Here is an 18,514-nt window from a genome sequence, read left to right as displayed (position 1 = left end):
AAATGAGATTAATGCATTAAGGTTTGTGTGATATACAATTTTGGGTTTTTTATACCAGTTCACAATATATAAATAACATGCATGCAATAGTATGGCCAAAACACAATAAAACACAGATATTTATACAACACAGATTTAATATTTAATTGTAGAGTAAAAGAGAACTGTAAAAAGATGTGCAAAGGCAAACTAAGCTAACACTCAAAAAGTGAACTGTTTCATGACTTTACACCATTTTGCATTCACCTACGACCTTGCACCTTCAACGTGGATACAAATATTATACCATGCTGCCGCTATGCAAGTTTATTGTATAAGTTTGTGTTACTACTTTTAATCACGTTACTGATATTGGTTTGAGGTCAGTGATTATATTTTTTCCATTACTTATCTTTACTTATCATTTGTTGTGGCGTGTGTGTGTGTGTCTGCCTTACCTTATCATTGTGCAATGGGAAAATGTCAGTCCACCAGTATAAAAGGATGCATGCCTCTCTGTAGGCACTCACATTTGGGAGTCTACAGGTGAGTATACTCCTACACAGGTGCAGTATTTCTGTAATATCATTGTATTGTATCACCTCAGTGACATGAGTCTGATTTGCTGTTCTGCACCACTGAGATACATTATCTTCTACAGTTGACAGCAGAACCGTGACAATGAAGTGGGTCTTCGCTGTGTGTGCCATGGTGGCACTGTCCGAGTGCCTTGTCCAGTAAGTTAGTTGGAGCACCATATTTTTGAATTTTCATCAAACCTAAGCCTTCATTAGCTACTCTGAAATGACCACCGACACGTATCACACTTGAATTAGAAGCTGTCAGGCCTTATTCATGTACTGTGCCCAGGAGAAAATTTGAACTTAATGAAGGAGTATGGGTTAGGTGGGATAGGTTTCCGCATTTGCAAGTAATAAGAGGTTTAAGAGGAAGGACATGACGTGCAGAGACTTCTAAATGTAACTGAAAGAAACAGAATAAAAGTTGCTCTTTTTTGTGAATCCTAGGATCCCTCTGGAGAAGGGCAAGACTGCCAGGGAGGTCCTGGAGGAGCAGGGTCTGTGGGAGGAGTACAGGCTCAAGTACCCATACAACCCCATGGCCAAGTTTGACCAGCGCTTTGCTGTGGGCGACCAGCCCATGACCAATGATGCTGATGTGAGTGACAGAGGCTAAAGCCTTATGACACACCGACGTTGACAAACGGCTGATTCAGTTGGTCATGAATGATCTTCTCATCTCCTCTTCATCTCCAGCTGGCTTACTATGGAGTCATCTCCATTGGAACTCCTCCTCAGTCCTTCAAAGTGATCTTCGACACCGGCTCTTCTAACCTGTGGGTGCCCTCCATCTACTGCAACAGTGCAGCCTGCAGTACGTAAAACTGTGCACGCACGTTAGATTGTTTTAAAACAGTTTAAGAAAGAATGTTTTAAGTCTCCTTTTTCCTCTCATTTGTAGGCATTTACAACATTGACTGATTAAAGTGGTTGCCAGTTGGCACAAGATATTATTGAAAGATTTCAGAATTTTGTCAGAATATATGAATAAAGCAGATCACAGACAAAGACGGACAAAAAAGGGCGTGTGATCTGATAGTTTTGAGGCAGAATTCACAGGTTTCTAGGACTGAGAATGACTAGGGTTAGAACTAAATGCCAGACAAGAGGATAAGAACCTGAAATAATACTAGACTGAGGAGGGGTCAAGATTCACCTCTACTGTATAAGAGAACACAGACCGTAGGACCATCTAAGTTTGACAGATTAGGCTTACAAATGAGTTATGTTCAAACCTCACCTTATCCAAGGGGGAAGAGTTAGGGGTAAGGTTAGGGTTGTGGATATAGATTGGCATTAAAGACCGTTTGACCCCTGTGGGCAGAACAGAGGTAGTCCTCTAAACATTCTACTATTAGGTGTTCCCAAGTTTAGATATACTGTAGCTAGGATCTTCCTACATCAAATCAGACTGAAAATGAAAGATTAGAATTCATAACTGTACCATGACAATTATGTAAAACTCAGTGGAAATTAACACTGAGCACCTCACATTTTGAAATTCCCGTTATTGCTGCATACAGTTCACTATAGTGTCTAAATCATTAATGTGTGTTTGCTAAGTAGGGTAACCAAGTAAAAATGTGATCAAATTGTCTTAAATGTTTATGAATTTTTACTTTGCTTTCTTTATTTCCACTGAAGGCCCCTTTATTAATGTTTGACTTCTGCTGAGGTGCAAAAAAAATTAAAATAAATCTACACTGTATGAGCAAATATTAATATATGTTTTTGCACCTCTCAAACCTCCTAGACAACCATGATAAGTTTAACCCTAGCCAGAGCAGCACCTTCAGAAACAACGGCAGAGCCCTCACTATCCAATATGGCACCGGCAGCATGACCGGCTTCCTTGGATACGACACTGTGATGGTGAGAAATAAATGATCAAATGTACAAGTGCAATATCACTTCAAACTCCCCTGATGGTTAAAAAGTTCATATAAGTTTGTTGCTCCAAAAGGGCATCAAACTTAAAAAAAAAAGCAAAAGAAGGAGCCGCTCATTTTACAACTTTGAAGATTCTGCCGTAGTTTTAGACGATTTTGAATTCATGCGCTGTCTTGATGTGGCTCGCAGGTGGGTGGGCTCGCTGTGAAGAACCAGGTCTTCGGCCTGAGTCAGAGCGAAGCTCCCTTCATGCAGTATATGCGTGCCGATGGTATCTTGGGTCTGGCCTACCCACGCCTGTCTGCCTCCGGCGCTACACCTGTCTTTGACAACATGATGACCGAAGGCCTCGTCAACCAGGACCTCTTCTCCGTGTACCTGAGCCCGTAAGGACGCCGTAATTTTGCAGTATTCCTATGTAGGGAAGAAGATATTTCAGATATGCAGTACTATAACTTTTTCTATACAAACTTTTGCAACAACCGAGGTGGTGAAAGATTTTAAGTAAGTTCATCGGTACTTTCTCGCTTTCCGCTGTAGTAACTCTGAGCAAGGTAGTGTGGTGACCTTCGGTGATGTTGACCCCAACCACTATTATGGCCCAATCACCTGGATTCCCCTCTCCAACGAGCTGTACTGGCAGATCACAGTGGACAGGTAAAAAAAACACAGTTCCTCTGGCAGCTAACCAGAGATTGTCCAGGTGATAAAAACAGCCAAGAGTGATTGATGTCTGCCTTTACTCTCTCCCATTCAGTGTTACTGTCAATGGTCAGGTGGTGGCTTGCAATGGCGGCTGCCAGGCCATCGTGGACACTGGTACCTCTCTGATCGTTGGACCCCAGAGCAGCATCAGCAACATCAACAGAGGAGTGGGAGCTACCAGCCAGAATGGAAACGTAAGTGCATAAAAAAAAAATAAAAAAAAAACTTTCTGGTTAAACTGAAGTCACACTAAGTAATACAACAAAAACAGTGTACGAGTGTACAACACTGTGTTAAAAGTTGAACAGTAAAACTCAATCTTGGTGCTCTTTGAGTCTGTTAATGTTTGTCTCTCTCCCTCTGCTCTCAGTACGTTGTCAACTGTAACAGCATCAGCCAAATGCCTGATCTGACCTTCCACATCCACGGACAGCAATTCACCCTCCCAGCCTCCGCCTACGTCCGTCAGGTAAGTGTTTATTATTCCCCCCCTCAGTACTTCCTCGTCTCTCAATACCTCCTTTCCATCTGAAACCCTTCTCATGAATCCAACCCTCCCACAGTCCCAATACTACGGCTGCAGCACCGGCTTCGGCAACGGAGGTGACAACCTGTGGATCCTGGGCGATGTCTTCATCAGACAGTACTATTCCATCTTCAACAGAGCCCAGAATATGGTGGGTCTGGCCCGGGCTAGATAATCAACCTGAAGTTCAACTGGAGACAATCAGAGACCACAGCCATGCAACAATTATAAATGTATACTAGTAAAATAGCAGGACTTTCCAGTGCTCTAATGACTAATATATGATGCTTGAGACAAATCTTTTCCTTGTCCTATAAATGATTACATTTTCTCAAATCCAATAAAAAGATAAATCCATTTGAAGTGTTTTTGTCATTAAATTGTACCATAATGGACTTTAAATCAGTAAGCTACTATCGTATTTAAGATTGCACCAGGGAAACGCATCCTTTGTTTCGAAGACGCTACAAATATAACGTGCATGCGAAGAGGCTGAGTATCAGAGCCGACTGACATAACTGTGGACCTGTAGTATCCTGAACCCAACTGTATTTTCTGAATAGCAGATCCTGCTTCAAACTAGCTCCCCCTGTCATCTTGAGCCTTGTGTGGAAAACTGCCCCATTCGTTTGACTAGAGTCAGGATGTCAGGCAAGGACACAATATAGCTTTGTGTGATTTGTTCTGAGGACAATCACATGAATAAAACCCAAGAGAATTCTGTATGCACATAGCTCACATGGCTAATTGTATGCCGTATTATACATTTTTCCCCTGTGGAGAGGTTGCAGTAAGCATCCAGGCAAGGCTTTCCACAAACAGACAAAAAAAAAAAAAAGGCAAAAGATACAGAGGAACAACTACTGTTATAACGGGGGGAATTGAACCCAAGAGCAGTACACCACAGGGAGAGTTGGCGTTATGTTTTATTGCAGCAGACCAGCAGAGAAAACAGTCTAACTGCAGCTTGTAGCGTATACCAGGCGGAAGAGCAGGCACCCGGGAGCAGTCCAGACGGCCGGGGTGTAACCCAGCTTAGAGTCTGTAAGATGAGGCAAACCACCGCATTGATGGCTGGAAACTCACGACGAAGAGCAGGTACGGGGTGAAGCCAGGCCGCCGAGGAGACAGGCAGACAGTGCTCCAGAAACACACTGACAAACCTCGTAGTCGGGGGCAGAAGGCAGAGGTGTTTACCATGGCAGAGACGGGGCAGGGAAGTCGGGGTGAAGCAGGGTCGAAGCCGGGAAATCAGTCCAAACACTGGAAAGTCTGTCATTGATGCAAAGAACAGTCTGGCACTGAGTCTGTGAACTGGAGAGGCTTATATACTGGGTCTGATTGTAGATGAGATGCAGCTGAGAGACCAGGTGAGGGGAATGAAATAATGAGGTGGGTGTGGCTGGCTGGCAGAAAGAGCAGAGGTGGGGTGAGTGGAAATTTACTGGAGCCAGTATGGAGCACTTGTCACTAACACATTTAGATTATTATGTTTTGGTGGCGCAGCACCGTCACCGCACAGCAAGAGGCATTAATGGCAATTAATGGTATGAGGAAGTCTTGCGAGAATTTACTTTCATTGTCATTGACCAAATACTTCCTGGCAAACCTGTATGACCACAGTAGATACTGTACACCACTGTCCTTCCTATACCGGAGCGCCACAGGATCAACTCATGAAACATGCACACCGCAGTTGTCTAATGAGCGTAAAAAGACCATTGCCCGCGTCACACCTTGGATCCCACTGTCGAATCTGAAGGAAAGAACTTGAGGAGGGCTGTAGATTACCATACAAGAGTAAGTGGTGTTCCTCTTTTTAAGTCTGGGGTTTCTTGACAACCAGTTTACTGTAAGTTACAGCCATCGCATGTGTGAAAGATTGTAATTACAGTTTGAGTTTGTCTTATGTAGAAATTGAGATGTCTGCGAACAAAGGCAAAGGGACAGGGCAAGTCACAAGCTACTCGGACTGGATGTCACAGCTGCCAGCTGAGCTTCACAACGTTCCTCTCTTTAATCTGGCCATACCAGGTATGTAGGAAACAGTGTGCGACTTCTTACAGTGCTGCTACATAACAGCTAACACATTTTGCTTATTTTTATGAAACTAAAATCATTATATCGTCACTGTCATGTGAAAACCACCTTTGAGAAAAAACACATTTGCCAATGGGGCTTAAATGTTATATGTACATTATTTTGAGAGGATGACAAATGTAACATGCTGACAATGCAGCTGCTTGCTGTTGGTCCAGTGTGTAGGATGTAGGGGGATCGGTTGGCGGATACGAAATACAATAGTCATAATGGTGTTTTCATAAGTGTACAGTCACCTGAAAAGAGGATCTGTTCTGTTTTTGTTAACTTAGAATGAGCCCTTTATATCGCCTTTAACGCCGGTCCTCTCCCACGGATTTCACCATGTTGCACATCTGCTACACGTCTGGAAGGGGAGGACTAAGTTTGGGGTATTCAGTTGGGTGCAATATGTAGCCTCCCCACTAGATGCCACTAAATCCTGCACATTGAGCCTTTGAGGAGGTTTTACTGGAAAAGTTAACTCTCGTAGTTAGAATTAGCTAATTAGCATTACACACCGGCTAGTCATGAACAAAAGTTTTTGGACAAATTAAAACTCTGACCTGATGGCAGCTGTGAAGGAAAAGTCCAGGGATCAACAAAACCATTACTAATCTTCCACCATGGACTTCTGGATCAATGTAACTGTAATCAATGACAACATTTCACTACAGGCCATAAAATATCGACGTTGTGTGGCATTATTGGAAAAGTGATAGGATCACCACAGTTATTACAATTATTCCTCTGGGAACAATGAATGTCTCCAACATTTTCATGGCAATTCCAATTGTTGTTGAGATTTTTCAGTCTGGACTAAAGTGTTGGACCGACCAGCCAACCAACAGATCAACATTGCCGTCCACGTTGCTGGCGCTGCTAAAGATTTAAATCACTGCATTTGTACATATATGGTTTTCACTTGACAGTCCTCGTGTGTGTGTGTGTGTGTGTGTGTGTGTGTGTGTGTGTGTGTGTGTGTGTGTGTGTGTGTGTGTGTGTGTGTGTGTGTGTGTGTGTGTGTGTGTGTGTGTGTGTGTGTGTGTGTGTGTGTGTGTGTGTGTGTGTGTGTGTGTGTGTGTGTGTGTGGTAATTCCTAGGAAGCCATGACTCAATGAGCTATGATTTGGACATCAACTCCTCTATCATAGAGCCTGATAGACTGAAGAGCTTTAGCGAGATTTATTGCGTACGTAAAATTGTGCACACGTGGGCAGCAACTCAGGTAAGGCCAGTTTATATTTATAACCTCTCAGCCCTGAACGTATTTTAAGCATATTTAAGGAATAGTGAGGACGATGTTGAGTGTTGTGCTGGCTTGCGTTGCAGGAGGAGCCCATCGTAAAGCAATTGGATGCAGGAGTTCGCTACTTTGACCTGAGGATTGCTTGCAAGCCAAACAACACCGACCCTGCGAGGCTTTGCTTTTACCATGGGCTGTACACGCGGACGGATGTGGAGGTATAGAAATGAAATGTTAAACATAATCACGAGAACAATTCCCCTCACGTAAGTGATTTTAGGGTTAAATCCCCCTTCGTGGATCATAAGTCAGAGGTGTCATGAACTTTGGGTTCGTATTTTAAGGGGTTATTCCATATTTTTAGACAATATAATATACAAATAAAAAAAATATTTTGTTGTAAATATGCAACTACATAACTTCCATTGCTTATTTAAACTGCATAATGTCTTCCCTCTCTTGGTATTCTCATATACTGTCACTTCTATACAGTTTAATTGGAAAAATCAAAACCAATAATGCCTGATAAATATTTTACACAAACAGGAGGTTTTACTTTATGTGTTAATTGAGAACAGACCTGTTATATGGCCCTGGACATTGAAAAGTTCAAAAAGAATCCACATTTGAGTTCATTTTGATATTTGACCATGTATTAACATTTTTATTCACTGAATCAAAATGATCCCGAGGTGAAATAAGAGCTTTCTTTTAAATAAGTAATACCAACTGAAAAACGTATGATACCAATAATTAAAAGCATTATAAATGAGAACATATAACAGCTGTATTACAAAGTCCTATTCTGCCATTGTGATCAGACAGTTCTCAAGGTGATAAACGACTGGGCAGAGAGGCACCCCAAAGAGATCCTCATCCTGGCCTTGTCGCATTTTAAAGGATTTGAGAGGAACATTGAAGAGCAGCTACACATCCATCTCATCAATCTCATCAAGACCTTGTTTGGAGCCAGACTCCTTCACAGAGTGGTTAAGACTTCGGTATCTTTCAATCACTCAACGCGTGACTCATCGTTACGAACGCTGTGCTTTCAAGTAAAAAAGAACTTAACCTATACCACTTCCGAGGTAACTTCTTTCAATGTATGTCAACAGGACATCCCCACTCTGAAGAGCTGCTGGGACCAAGGCAGAAACGTCATAGTTTCATATGATTATCCTGCAAATCAGCACCCTGAGATGTGGGGTAAAATACCTTATTACTATGGCGACAGTATGGACCCTGGAAAAGTTGAAACGGAACTCCGCCGGGTTTTGGAAACAGCCAGGCCTTGTCAGTGTGAGTTCTCTCTGTTCCCGCAGCCCACCAGGTTGGGTGCACCGTTCAACCACGGCCAGGTGACGACTGCTGACCTTAACGTGTGTCCCCCCTACTTCCCATCCCATGACCTGCAGGTTTCTTCGTATGTGGCTTGAACCTGACCCTGCCGGAAGACGCTGGCATACTCAGGTACATCTTTCGCCCCCGGGAAAACTTCGCCAGCGTGATACTGAGGAGTCTGCCCGAGCTGCTGCAGTGGATGGAGAACGATGGCAAAACGGCTAACATCGTCGCCTCGGATGTGGTGACCCGTGACGACTTTGTCCAGACCGTTGTCCAGCTTAATTTTTCAAGACAAGTGAAAACATAGGGCGGAATGTAACTTCTTTCGATCATCCAATTAAAACGAATTGTCTTTTCATTCTTCTTGTCATTTAACGACTGATTCCTCCAACTGGTCCAAAACTCAGCAGCTAGGCTTCTCACTGGTTTTAATAGACGGCATCACATAACCCCAGTTTTAGCTTCACTTCATCGGCCCCCCTGTCCATTTCAGAATTGATTTTAAGATTTTACTAATTACTTTTAAAGCACAGCGTGGGCCTGCTCCAAGCTACATGAATGAAATGCTGATCCCCTACAAGCCAGCCCGCAGCCTCAGATCGTCAGGTGGATCTTTGCCAGTTGCTCCAAAGTCGAGGCTCAAAGCTAAGGGTGACCAAGCTTTCTCCATCAGGGCCCCTCGACTCTGGAACTGGCAGAGTCTGTTCCTTTCTTTTAAGTCACTTTTAAAAACCCATTTCTATAGACTTGCTTTCATGTGATGTCGTCTTTTTATATCTTTTCTTTATTTTCACATATGTGACCGGAAAACCATGTTATTGTTGGAATGCTGATTGTAATCGTCTGCGATTTATATGTTTTTGTGAAAGCACTTTGTGAAGCTACTTCTAAAAGGTGCTATATAAATACAATTATTATTATTATTATTATTATTAATGGGAGAACCAACACACTCTGATTCTTTGGTGCGCCACCCTGTGTCAATTTATGGTATTGCAACACAAGTGTCACTTTCACGTGTGGAAGTTTTTTAGCTTGCTCTGTGTTTACAAAGTGGCTAACGTTAGCCCGCCGGAGCCCCTGTGGCAACACACACACACACACACACACACACTTTGTTGGATTAGGATGTTAAGACTCGCATGGCGTCGGTCGGCGTTCCAAAGTAGCCACGTTGAGCCTGCGCGCTTTTTGTCTGCGGCTCTCTGGGGACCGGCGGACGGCACGAGGCGGAACTCGGGGGGCAACATACGGTGTTTGAGGCAAACTCCCCGCCCACCACCACCAACACCAGGCGACAAGTCCCCGCTCCTCCTCCACCCCCAGCCGGCCTGCTGCCTCAGGTAACGCCGCCGCCACCACGACGGCCACTGGGCTGCTGACGTTAGCTGTAAGTGACCGAGAGACGAGTGACGCGGAATTCCACAGGAAAAAAATACAATTTAACAAGTGCCTATCGTGTAATACGGCCATTTGGGCATCTGTCTGTAATCAAATACATTTCACAAACATCGAAATGCCTCACTTCTCAATTCGGCATAGATTATGTAAGCTGCCGAGCATGTTCAATAGTTTGCCCGACTCCTAGCTAGCGACGTCGCTGTTTCCACCTGTCCTGTGCTAACGTTATAGCTAGCACCTTCTATATTTCGTGTGACTATTAAATATATATGTCTCCATTCGTTGTAGCTATCCGGCCGAATTTAAATGTACAGTTTTATTATTTGGAACCTGTAGTCAGCCTTGTCTTTGGGGGGCTTGCACGTTTGATTAGAAGCAAAGTCACTTATAATGTTGTAACATTGGAACGGAGTTCGGACATGATAGCCAACTGGCTAACAGCTGCAGTGCTCGACTGTGAACGAGCGCCTGCAGCATCAGCTGATGGGCACAGTTAATACTGCACATGCTGCTCAAAGCAATCAGGCCAGGTTAACGTGTTGCGGGTCAGTTCCTCTAAGCGTTAGCCAGGTTGCAGGCTGTCAGTGAAGATTAGTGCTGATGGAGTTTAAATTACACTGATAATAGATGTTTTGCCCTTTTTTCTTATCTGTTTTATTTTTTTTTGAGTATCATGGCACAATATGATTTTTTTTTTTATCATCATCAGACATTTTGAGTCAGAGCAGGAAAACATTTGGGTGTTACAGCAGCGGATAGTGGATAGCAGAAATATATTTTAAAAAAGCAATAAGATATGTTATCATCATCATCATCGTCATCATAATCATCATCAAGATAAATGATGTAGAAAATATAAATACTATTTACATAGCAGCAGTAACAATAATTGCACGCAGAGTACGAAGTATTGCATGGTTGGTAATTGCACTCAATTGAAATTGAATAATTATTGCACTTTAAAGTGGTCCTGTGAATTATTACAGTGCTTGGAGTCCTGAACAGTGTGTGTGCTGCTGAGAGCAGTGAAGGATACCGCTCCTTCACATGCCATGTCAACATCAGTCACACTATAGGTCTGGTCAGTATTGGTGTATTAGTGCATTGACTTTAGTATATACTGCATTTGCATCAGTATTTCAATTAATGACAGTTGAACATTGGGGTCCAAAGGCCATTCAAGGGTGTCATATTCCCTAATTAGAATAAGGACTGATGATGAAAAGTTGTGGCACAAGAGCTGTATGATTATTTAATTAGGGTAATTCACAAAAATTCTGCTCTAGCAGACTTATACCTGGACCTACTTAAGGTACACAGAATGAAGATGTACTGTGTTATAAGCAACGACTATAATTACGTTTGTGTGTCCAGTCCGTCTGTCTTCATGAGCATGGCATCAGGGGATGGGGGCCCGTCCTCCGCTCCTCACAGACACACCAACAGGTTAGCCAAAGAGAGGTCACCCTACCTGCTACAACATGCACACAACCCCGTTGACTGGTGAGTGACTCTAAACTACAGATACGTCTGTGTCCTGATATAAGCTGATATTACACCGACTAATACCATCTTTGTTTAAGGTATCCTTGGGGACAAGAGGCTTTTGACAAAGCCAGAAGTGAAGACAAACCCATCTTTTTGTCAGGTAGGAAGCTGCTTTTACACCTGGTACTAACATGCATTTAGTTTTTTGTGCCTTATGACTCAGAATTTCCTTGTGGTTCTGTTTGAGAAAATACTATCTGTCCCCTGTAAATCCTCATTAGTCATACCTAGACAAAATTATGTTTTGAGCTGAAGTGAACCGTCCATTTTCTGTGGCTCTCTGTCCCTCCCTGACGACAGTGGGCTACTCGACGTGCCACTGGTGCCATGTTATGGAGAGAGAGTCTTTCGAAGATGAGGAAATCGGAAGAATCCTCAGCGACAACTTTGTTTGCATCAAATTAGACAGGGAAGAGAGACCTGATGTGGACAAGGTCTACATGACCTTTGTACAGGTGTGTGTGCATGGGGTTTACACTTTCTCACGCACGTCTCTCTCATTAATAATTTCTTTCTGCTAATACTTGTCTCATGAATTTGGATTGATAATGTCTGTAGGCTACAAGTGGAGGTGGAGGATGGCCCATGAGCATTTGGTTGACCCCTGACCTAAAACCCTTCATTGGAGGCACCTACTTCCCTCCTAGAGACCAAGGGAGAAGACCTGGACTCAAGACAGTCCTCACCAGAATCCTGGAACAGGTAAGTCACTTACAGTAACCCCCTACCACCTCCAAACTCAGCATTTTTACATTTATTTTTTTAAAAGATACAACATGTTCAGTGTTTTCCCGGAGGAAGGAGAGTTGCAGTAGGGGTGAAGCAGGCAAACATGCAATTTTTTGTTGTTGTGCGCTCGCAAAGCCAGCCCTTCCAGGAGGATTGTCGGTATCTGCTGCCACCAGAGTGGCTCCTGAGGTTTAAGCACATACATACTGTGCACAGTAATGAGCTGGGAGAATGGCTGTCTAGCTTACAGTCTTAAGTATGACATTTACAACAATTAATGACATTTATTGGACAAAAGTCTGGTGGCTGTGAAATACCAACTAGCTTTGTTTCAAGACTGATTTCTCAAATGTTAAGTTCACACATATGTTTTATTGTGTATTCTTATGAAACAAGTGTTTTTTTTCTCCTCTCCTGGTAATATTCCAGGAGTGGCGTAACGCTGCTGTTAGGTGCAACACTGGTGTTAATTGGATGGCTTAAAGCTGCTGGTGCACTCCTGCTTTTAGTCTTAATGCTGACCTAGGTTAACTCTCTCGTATTTAATAGTCAGACAGCGGTATCAATCTTTTCATCTCACTCTTGGCAAGAAAATAAGTGGGCGTACTTCCCAAAAATGTCAAACTATTCCTCTAGGCAACACTTCTTCTTCTTATTAATAGATTTAATCAGTTAGATAGTAATATCAGTGGGGCATTTCAGCAGCAGAGAAGGACAAAGTCAACAAACCCAAACCTTCCCTGAGTATTTTCAGTTATCTTTCTCTAGTTAAAGTATGTCCTTTGTTCTTTGCACCATCTCTGTCACCCCTACATGTGACAAGTATGCCTTGTGTTGCTCAGTGGCAGAACAACCGTCCTGCTCTAGAGTCCAACGGGGAGAGGATCCTCGAAGCTCTGAAGAAAGGCACGGCTGTCGCCGCAAACCCAGGGGAGAGTCCTCCTCTTGCCCCAGATGTTGCTAACCGCTGCTTCCAACAGTTGGCTCATTCTTATGAGGAGGACTACGGAGGCTTCCGAGACTCCCCCAAGTTCCCCTCACCAGGTAGACTCAGACAAACTCTGGATGTTCACCTCGTCCAATTCAAACCCCTGCCAGACCTCACCTTCCTCCGTCTCTTTCTTGCTCCACAGTAAATCTGATGTTCCTCATGTCTTACTGGTCCGTGAACCGCTCCACGTCAGAAGGGATCGAGGCTCTTCAGATGGCCTTGCACACACTCCGCATGATGGCGCTGGGAGGCATCCACGACCACGTGGCACAGGTTCTCACATGTTTTTTGACATTTTAAATTTTTGTGTCTCTGGTTCCAGCTTTTCTAGTGAGGGAAGGTACTATCTCTCTCTGTCATGAGCCTTGGGAAGTTGTAATGGTTGTCATTTTATTGACCGTGTGATGAATCGAGTGATAAAGAAAATGAACGTCACACCAATCAATAGTATTGATTATTGAGAATAATTATTATTTGCAGCCCTGGTTTGTTTGACATACTTCACAACAGAAACCGACAGATGTCCAGTATAACTCTTTGTATGACCATAACCAACAGCTTTAGTGTCAATTTTTTTTATATCAGGCTAGATATGCTTATGTTTCACGACAGTAGACAAGTGAAACTAATAGGAGGTGTATAGTATCCCTTTCATTGTTCTCTTTATGTCTCCCTCTCTCAGGGTTTTCATCGTTACTCTACCGATTCCTCCTGGCACGTTCCCCACTTTGAAAAGATGCTGTACGACCAAGCTCAGCTGGCTGTAGCCTACATAACTGCTTCCCAGGTGTGTGTGTGTGTGTGTGTTTTCTTTGCCTATCGGACAGGGTAATTATCCCTCGATCATTCCCATGTCTCCCTTTAACGCAGTAATTAATCACCATATTACCCGGTCAGCTAAAAACATTTGTGAGCAAACATTTGCTTTGCAGCATATTGCCGAGTACTCTCATATCGACAGTGAGGGTGCAGTTACACTCGCAGATCACGTGGGGTAATTTTTAAGCATCTCTTTCTGTTTTAACCAATTTCCACTGAGAAATACGGCGACATTTTTAAAAGGTGCAGATCGATGAAATGATTATAACGAGTTCCCAGTCCACCGGCGACAGTGTAATCAGAATGATGTTGTTTTTAAGTCATTTTAAGGAATGTTGGCCGGGCTGGCCTGTTTTTCACACCAATCCAAAAAGCTAATTAGGACACAAGCAAGAAGGCAAAGTCAAATACAGGTGCACAGAAATGTTTGTGTTTAATGAGGGTGTAGAGGCTGCCTCAGCATTCTTGTTGAATGCTGCCTGGATATAAATCACATGTTGCTATCTTTAAGGTTACGTTAAGGTTGAATCATGACTCTTAGCAGGTGTGTGCTCTCTGTACTCCGGGTTTCTCCAGGTGTCGGACGAGCAGCTCTTTGCGGATGTGGCGAAGGACATACTGCTCTACGTCTCCAGAGACCTGAGCGACAAGGTGAATCATCCACCGGCTTGTTATCACTTCTTTGTGTGTACTTTTTTTTCTGTTTGACTGATCGCACAGGGACCGCGTCCTCACTAAGGCACCAAGGTAAAGGTACTCACGTAGGCAATGGAAGGCCATTGAAAATTAGAGGAATACAAACTGTGGGGTGTTGTCACATTGTCTAATTTTACTTAAGACTAAGTGCAAACATTAGCTGTAAATCCCACCAGGAAATAATTGCAAGCGTTCGTGTTGTGTGCGTGTTTTTGTGTATGCACCTTGGTGATAGCATCCTCGAGGGGAAGGGGTGGGACCTGCGCTGACAAATAGCCTCTTAAACCCTTGCTCTCTTCTGAGGGTCAACCCCTTTGCTCCTTTGATTAATGAGTCAATAGCAGCGAATGGGGCACACAATTAAAACTGCACTTGTGGTAATCATTATACTCCCCAAGATATATTATGTAATTATACGCTAATGAATTAATGCAGCGAAGGGTAATTTTCTGGAGACTCCCATGCTTTCATGCATCTTCATTCATCGAAGAATGCCGCCAGTTCCTGGTGTGTGTACAGTACAGTACTTTGACCATTTAGAGGTGATGTTTAGTTCAACACACTCAGTTGTGTAATTCAATCGAATAATTACTCATCACCAGGAATTCTACCTAGCCTGTAAAAAACAGATGTATGATGTCCTCTGACGCTCTGGAGAAAGTCACTGGGGTTTTCTCATCTTTGACATTGAAGATTAGACTACAATCACGTTGTTTGTTAGTCTTAGTTTTACCAGATGACATCTAAGCACAAACTATTTGTTCTGATATCCCTCTGACAGCTACCCCAGCTAGCTAAAGCTCAGGTTTTGGTTAACTAGATACCGCAAATCTCATTTGATTGGATTCATTTATTTAACTTCAAGTTCAAGGTGAGTCCTCAAAGATATGTTAATGTTTTACAGAGAGAGATAGAAAAAAAGAGGGAATATGATAAAAGACAAAACATTTTTTAAATCAATATTTAGCATATATAGTGACAAGAGAAATTAACGATTAACACCAGAATACAGGATTAGATCCTAAATGGACTTTTCCCACCGGTCTCTCTTTCAAGGTGTAACAGAAAATGTGCGTTATAGACCTGGGGTGAGGAGTCAACAAAACACAAGTTTCACTCATTCTTTGGAGTAAAAGTTGGAATATTATATATTTTTTTTAACATTTCTTTCTTGTGACTCAATTGCTGGACTACCCCTTTACTTTTAGACAAGATGGTTTCTTGTGTTAGGAGGAAAAAAAAGCATGTCATGTCAATGACCTTCATCCTGTAATGAAGGTCTCAATGACCTGTAGTTATTTTCTTTCTTTGGTGTCAGTTGCAAAAGGCTTCATATATTTTATTTTAAACATTCATTTCATTTGTCCAAAACAGTCCGGGGGCTTCTACAGTGCAGAGGATGCAGACTCTGTCCCAGCATCGGGGGGGGCAGTGAAGCGAGAGGGGGCGTTCTGTGTCTGGACAGCCTCAGAAGTTCGGGAGCTGTTGCCAGATGTGGTGGAGGGCGCCAACGGAGGTGCCACCCACGCGGACGTCTTCATGCACCACTACGGGGTCAAGGAGCAGGGCAATGTTGCTCCGGAACAGGTACTTTTCATTGTCATCACGTCACATGTTGCTACTGCAACCTTTGCTTGGATTAAAAGATGAATAGGTGGGTGGATGGATGTAAAGGTTGATGTTTCACTCAAAAGAATGGATATATTTTTCACATGATAAGATAAAAGATAAAGGTTACATGACAGTTAACATTAAAATCTAAAAGAATAACACAAAGCGTGATTACTTGTTTTATTTTATTCACCCAGTATTCTAAGGCGTTAAAGTGGGTCTGTTAAGGCATGAACATGACAGCTGTTGCAATCAGTATGAGTTCACCCTCTTTTCTCCTGAACTGTGCGTTGCCAGGACCCCCACGGAGAGCTGGAGGGCCAGAATGTGCTGATCGTGCGTTACTCGGTAGAATTAACGTCTGCTCGCTTTGGCATCAGTGTTGAGAAGGTGAACAAGCTCCTGGCTGCCGCCAGAGCCAAAATGGCAGAAGTGAGGACGAGTCGGCCACGCCCACATCTGGACACCAAGATGCTGGCCTCCTGGAATGGTATATGTCAGGACAGGTTTTACACTCTAGAAACGGTACTGTTGGAGTTTATTGTTACCTCCGCCAGAGGGAGTTATGTTTTTACCCCAGTCCGAAAGAATCCATTACATTTGGGAGCAGATCCAGAAAAAGGGGTGAAAACTAAATGAAAATCTTAAAATTGCAAGTTAGAGCTTAATTTGCACCAATTTCCCAGGGAATAATGTATGGATCTTGATGACAGAAAAAGCAGGCATATCTAGGGGACTGATATCTATGAGTGTGTGCAATTATCCAGTGGATTAAAATATGGTGTCATAAGGGGACTGTTGGGCCTTGGAAGAGGTAGGAGCTCTACTGAGTGGCATTCAAGTTGATAAAGTTTTAGTTTCTGCTGGTATCACATATCCACTTGTGATTAATAGATATGATAAAGAGACAAAGTTATCAGACAGTGGTACTAAATATTACATCCCATATGTGTAATGAAAAAGTGACATGGTGATTAGTTGAAACATTTTTCTACATCTGTTTTTTTCTCTCTCTGACAGACACGTACATTATGCACGTATAGAGCAGAGCAGGTATTACGACGATACACACAAAATGAATTTTACAAAATCTCTAACAAAGTTGTTTGTAACATGGTGTTGGAAAGATGTGTAAATGTAGCCTGTTGAACAGCAGTCGTTCTTAAGCACAGTGTCTAATGTAGTGTGAACCTATGCTGCTGTCTGTCTCCTGAGACTTTAATAGTAAAACCCTATAGCTTCAATTTTTTGTCATCAGGGTACCTGGCCCCAAATAGCAAATGTGTTTCAAAATCTTCACAAGCATTCCACTATATTCCACTTTGATCTTGTGCGCCTTCCGGAGTTTTTCCTTTTGTGGCGTGCACTTGATCCAAACTCACTCCGACCCAACTACCAGGTACGATCCACAAGTTTGGCCTCAGCGTCTCCAGCAGCCAGGGGTGCTCTGCGTTTTGGGACGCGGAAGATCACACAAATCGTAACACGTTGCAAAGTAGTAGAAGAAGCAGCTCGCCAAAAAAACGAGGTCTAATTTGGACTAGCTACAAGGAACAAGGAAACCTCTTCCTGTATTCACCTTCTTGCTCCTTCCAAAGATGCATCTGATCAATCAGTATGTGTTGTAAAATTTATACCGATTTATTTTTGTTTGCTTGGATTTTTCCAGGCTTCCTGCACACAATTATCCTTGGCAGAGTGAAAATGTGTGTAGATGTTATACAGACAACAGTTGTCTCTTTGCAGCCCATTACACATACATCAACACACACACACACACACACACAATTACACAGGCACATTTTTCTCCCAGGCCTGATGTCTTAAGACAGAGCGTGTAAGCGGGGGAAATGAGGCTCTGCGATCCCGAGAACTTTCCAATTAGACACAAGACTCTCCTTCTCCTCTCTAATGAAGGAACACCTCCATTAATCACCTGTCCTCTGCAACACTTTGAAGCGCAGGCTTTGATACGCGACATGAAAGAGGAGTGGAAGGAAAGAGGGAGGAAGGAGTGGATGGAGAGGGGGAAGAGAGAAGGAAGGAGCGAGAGGAAAGAAAGTTCAAAGTGTGGGGGACATGTTGTTTTTAGCTGAGTCATTTCTTGGCTAATCACACCATCGCTACTTCTCCTTCCTCTTCAGGTCTGATGCTGTCGGCCTATGCTCGTGTTGGAGCTGTGCTGGGGGACAAGGCCCTGCTGGAGAGGGCAGCGCAGACAGGCTACTTCCTAAAAGAGCATCTGTGGGATGGTGAGCGACAGACCATCCTCCGATGCTGTTACCGTGGAGACCAGATGGAGGTGCAACAGATGTAAGAGACTGGCTTGTATTTGTATTTTTTCGTATGGCTACTGTGTGTCTGCACTG

At 43.2% G+C, this 18,514-nt stretch overlaps 3 protein-coding genes across 5 annotated transcripts in view; all 3 read left to right on the top strand.

Moving 5' to 3' along the window:
• The first annotated feature begins 560 nt into the window (after positions 1–560).
• LOC118288088 (pepsin A) lies at positions 561–4,038 on the top strand. Its single transcript, XM_035613873.1, has 9 exons — positions 561–716; positions 1,008–1,158; positions 1,257–1,374; positions 2,314–2,432; positions 2,640–2,836; positions 2,991–3,107; positions 3,208–3,349; positions 3,526–3,624; positions 3,719–4,038. Exons 1-9 carry the CDS (start codon positions 661–663, stop codon positions 3,854–3,856), a joined length of 1,137 nt encoding a protein of 378 aa, XP_035469766.1. The 5' UTR covers positions 561–660; the 3' UTR covers positions 3,857–4,038.
• Positions 4,039–5,174: 1,136 nt separating this feature from the next.
• On the top strand, positions 5,175–8,708 carry LOC118288073 (PI-PLC X domain-containing protein 1). Its single transcript, XM_035613856.2, has 7 exons — positions 5,175–5,481; positions 5,596–5,715; positions 6,864–6,988; positions 7,093–7,224; positions 7,828–8,007; positions 8,122–8,305; positions 8,422–8,708. The coding sequence occupies exons 2-7, from the start codon at positions 5,604–5,606 to the stop codon at positions 8,655–8,657; spliced, it is 969 nt and encodes a 322-aa protein (XP_035469749.1). The 5' UTR covers positions 5,175–5,481; positions 5,596–5,603; the 3' UTR covers positions 8,658–8,708.
• A 650-nt stretch (positions 8,709–9,358) lies between these two features.
• spata20 (spermatogenesis associated 20) overlaps positions 9,359–18,514 on the top strand; it is a 37,128-nt gene continuing 27,972 nt past the window's right edge. For 2 of the 3 annotated variants that reach the window (XM_035612605.2, XM_047327805.1), the window contains exons 1-12: positions 9,359–9,693; positions 11,126–11,254; positions 11,335–11,399; positions 11,600–11,754; positions 11,858–12,001; positions 12,871–13,072; positions 13,162–13,292; positions 13,702–13,806; positions 14,415–14,489; positions 15,909–16,121; positions 16,443–16,635; positions 18,290–18,458. In XM_035612605.2, coding sequence (XP_035468498.2) covers positions 9,479–9,693; positions 11,126–11,254; positions 11,335–11,399; positions 11,600–11,754; positions 11,858–12,001; positions 12,871–13,072; positions 13,162–13,292; positions 13,702–13,806; positions 14,415–14,489; positions 15,909–16,121; positions 16,443–16,635; positions 18,290–18,458 — 1,796 coding nt within the window. In that variant the 5' untranslated portion in view covers positions 9,359–9,478. Of the gene's footprint in view, positions 9,741–11,125; positions 11,255–11,334; positions 11,400–11,599; positions 11,755–11,857; positions 12,002–12,870; positions 13,073–13,161; positions 13,293–13,701; positions 13,807–14,414; positions 14,490–15,908; positions 16,122–16,442; positions 16,636–18,289; positions 18,459–18,514 lie in introns of all 3 variants that reach the window. The other variant, XM_047327806.1, reaches the window with a different exon arrangement.

The sequence above is a fragment of the Scophthalmus maximus genome, chromosome 16 (assembly GCF_022379125.1).
Source record: "Scophthalmus maximus strain ysfricsl-2021 chromosome 16, ASM2237912v1, whole genome shotgun sequence".
Taxonomy (NCBI): Eukaryota; Metazoa; Chordata; class Actinopteri; order Pleuronectiformes; family Scophthalmidae; genus Scophthalmus; species Scophthalmus maximus.
Note: the sequence above shows the minus strand (reverse complement) of the source record. Positions and strands in the feature narration are given on the sequence as shown.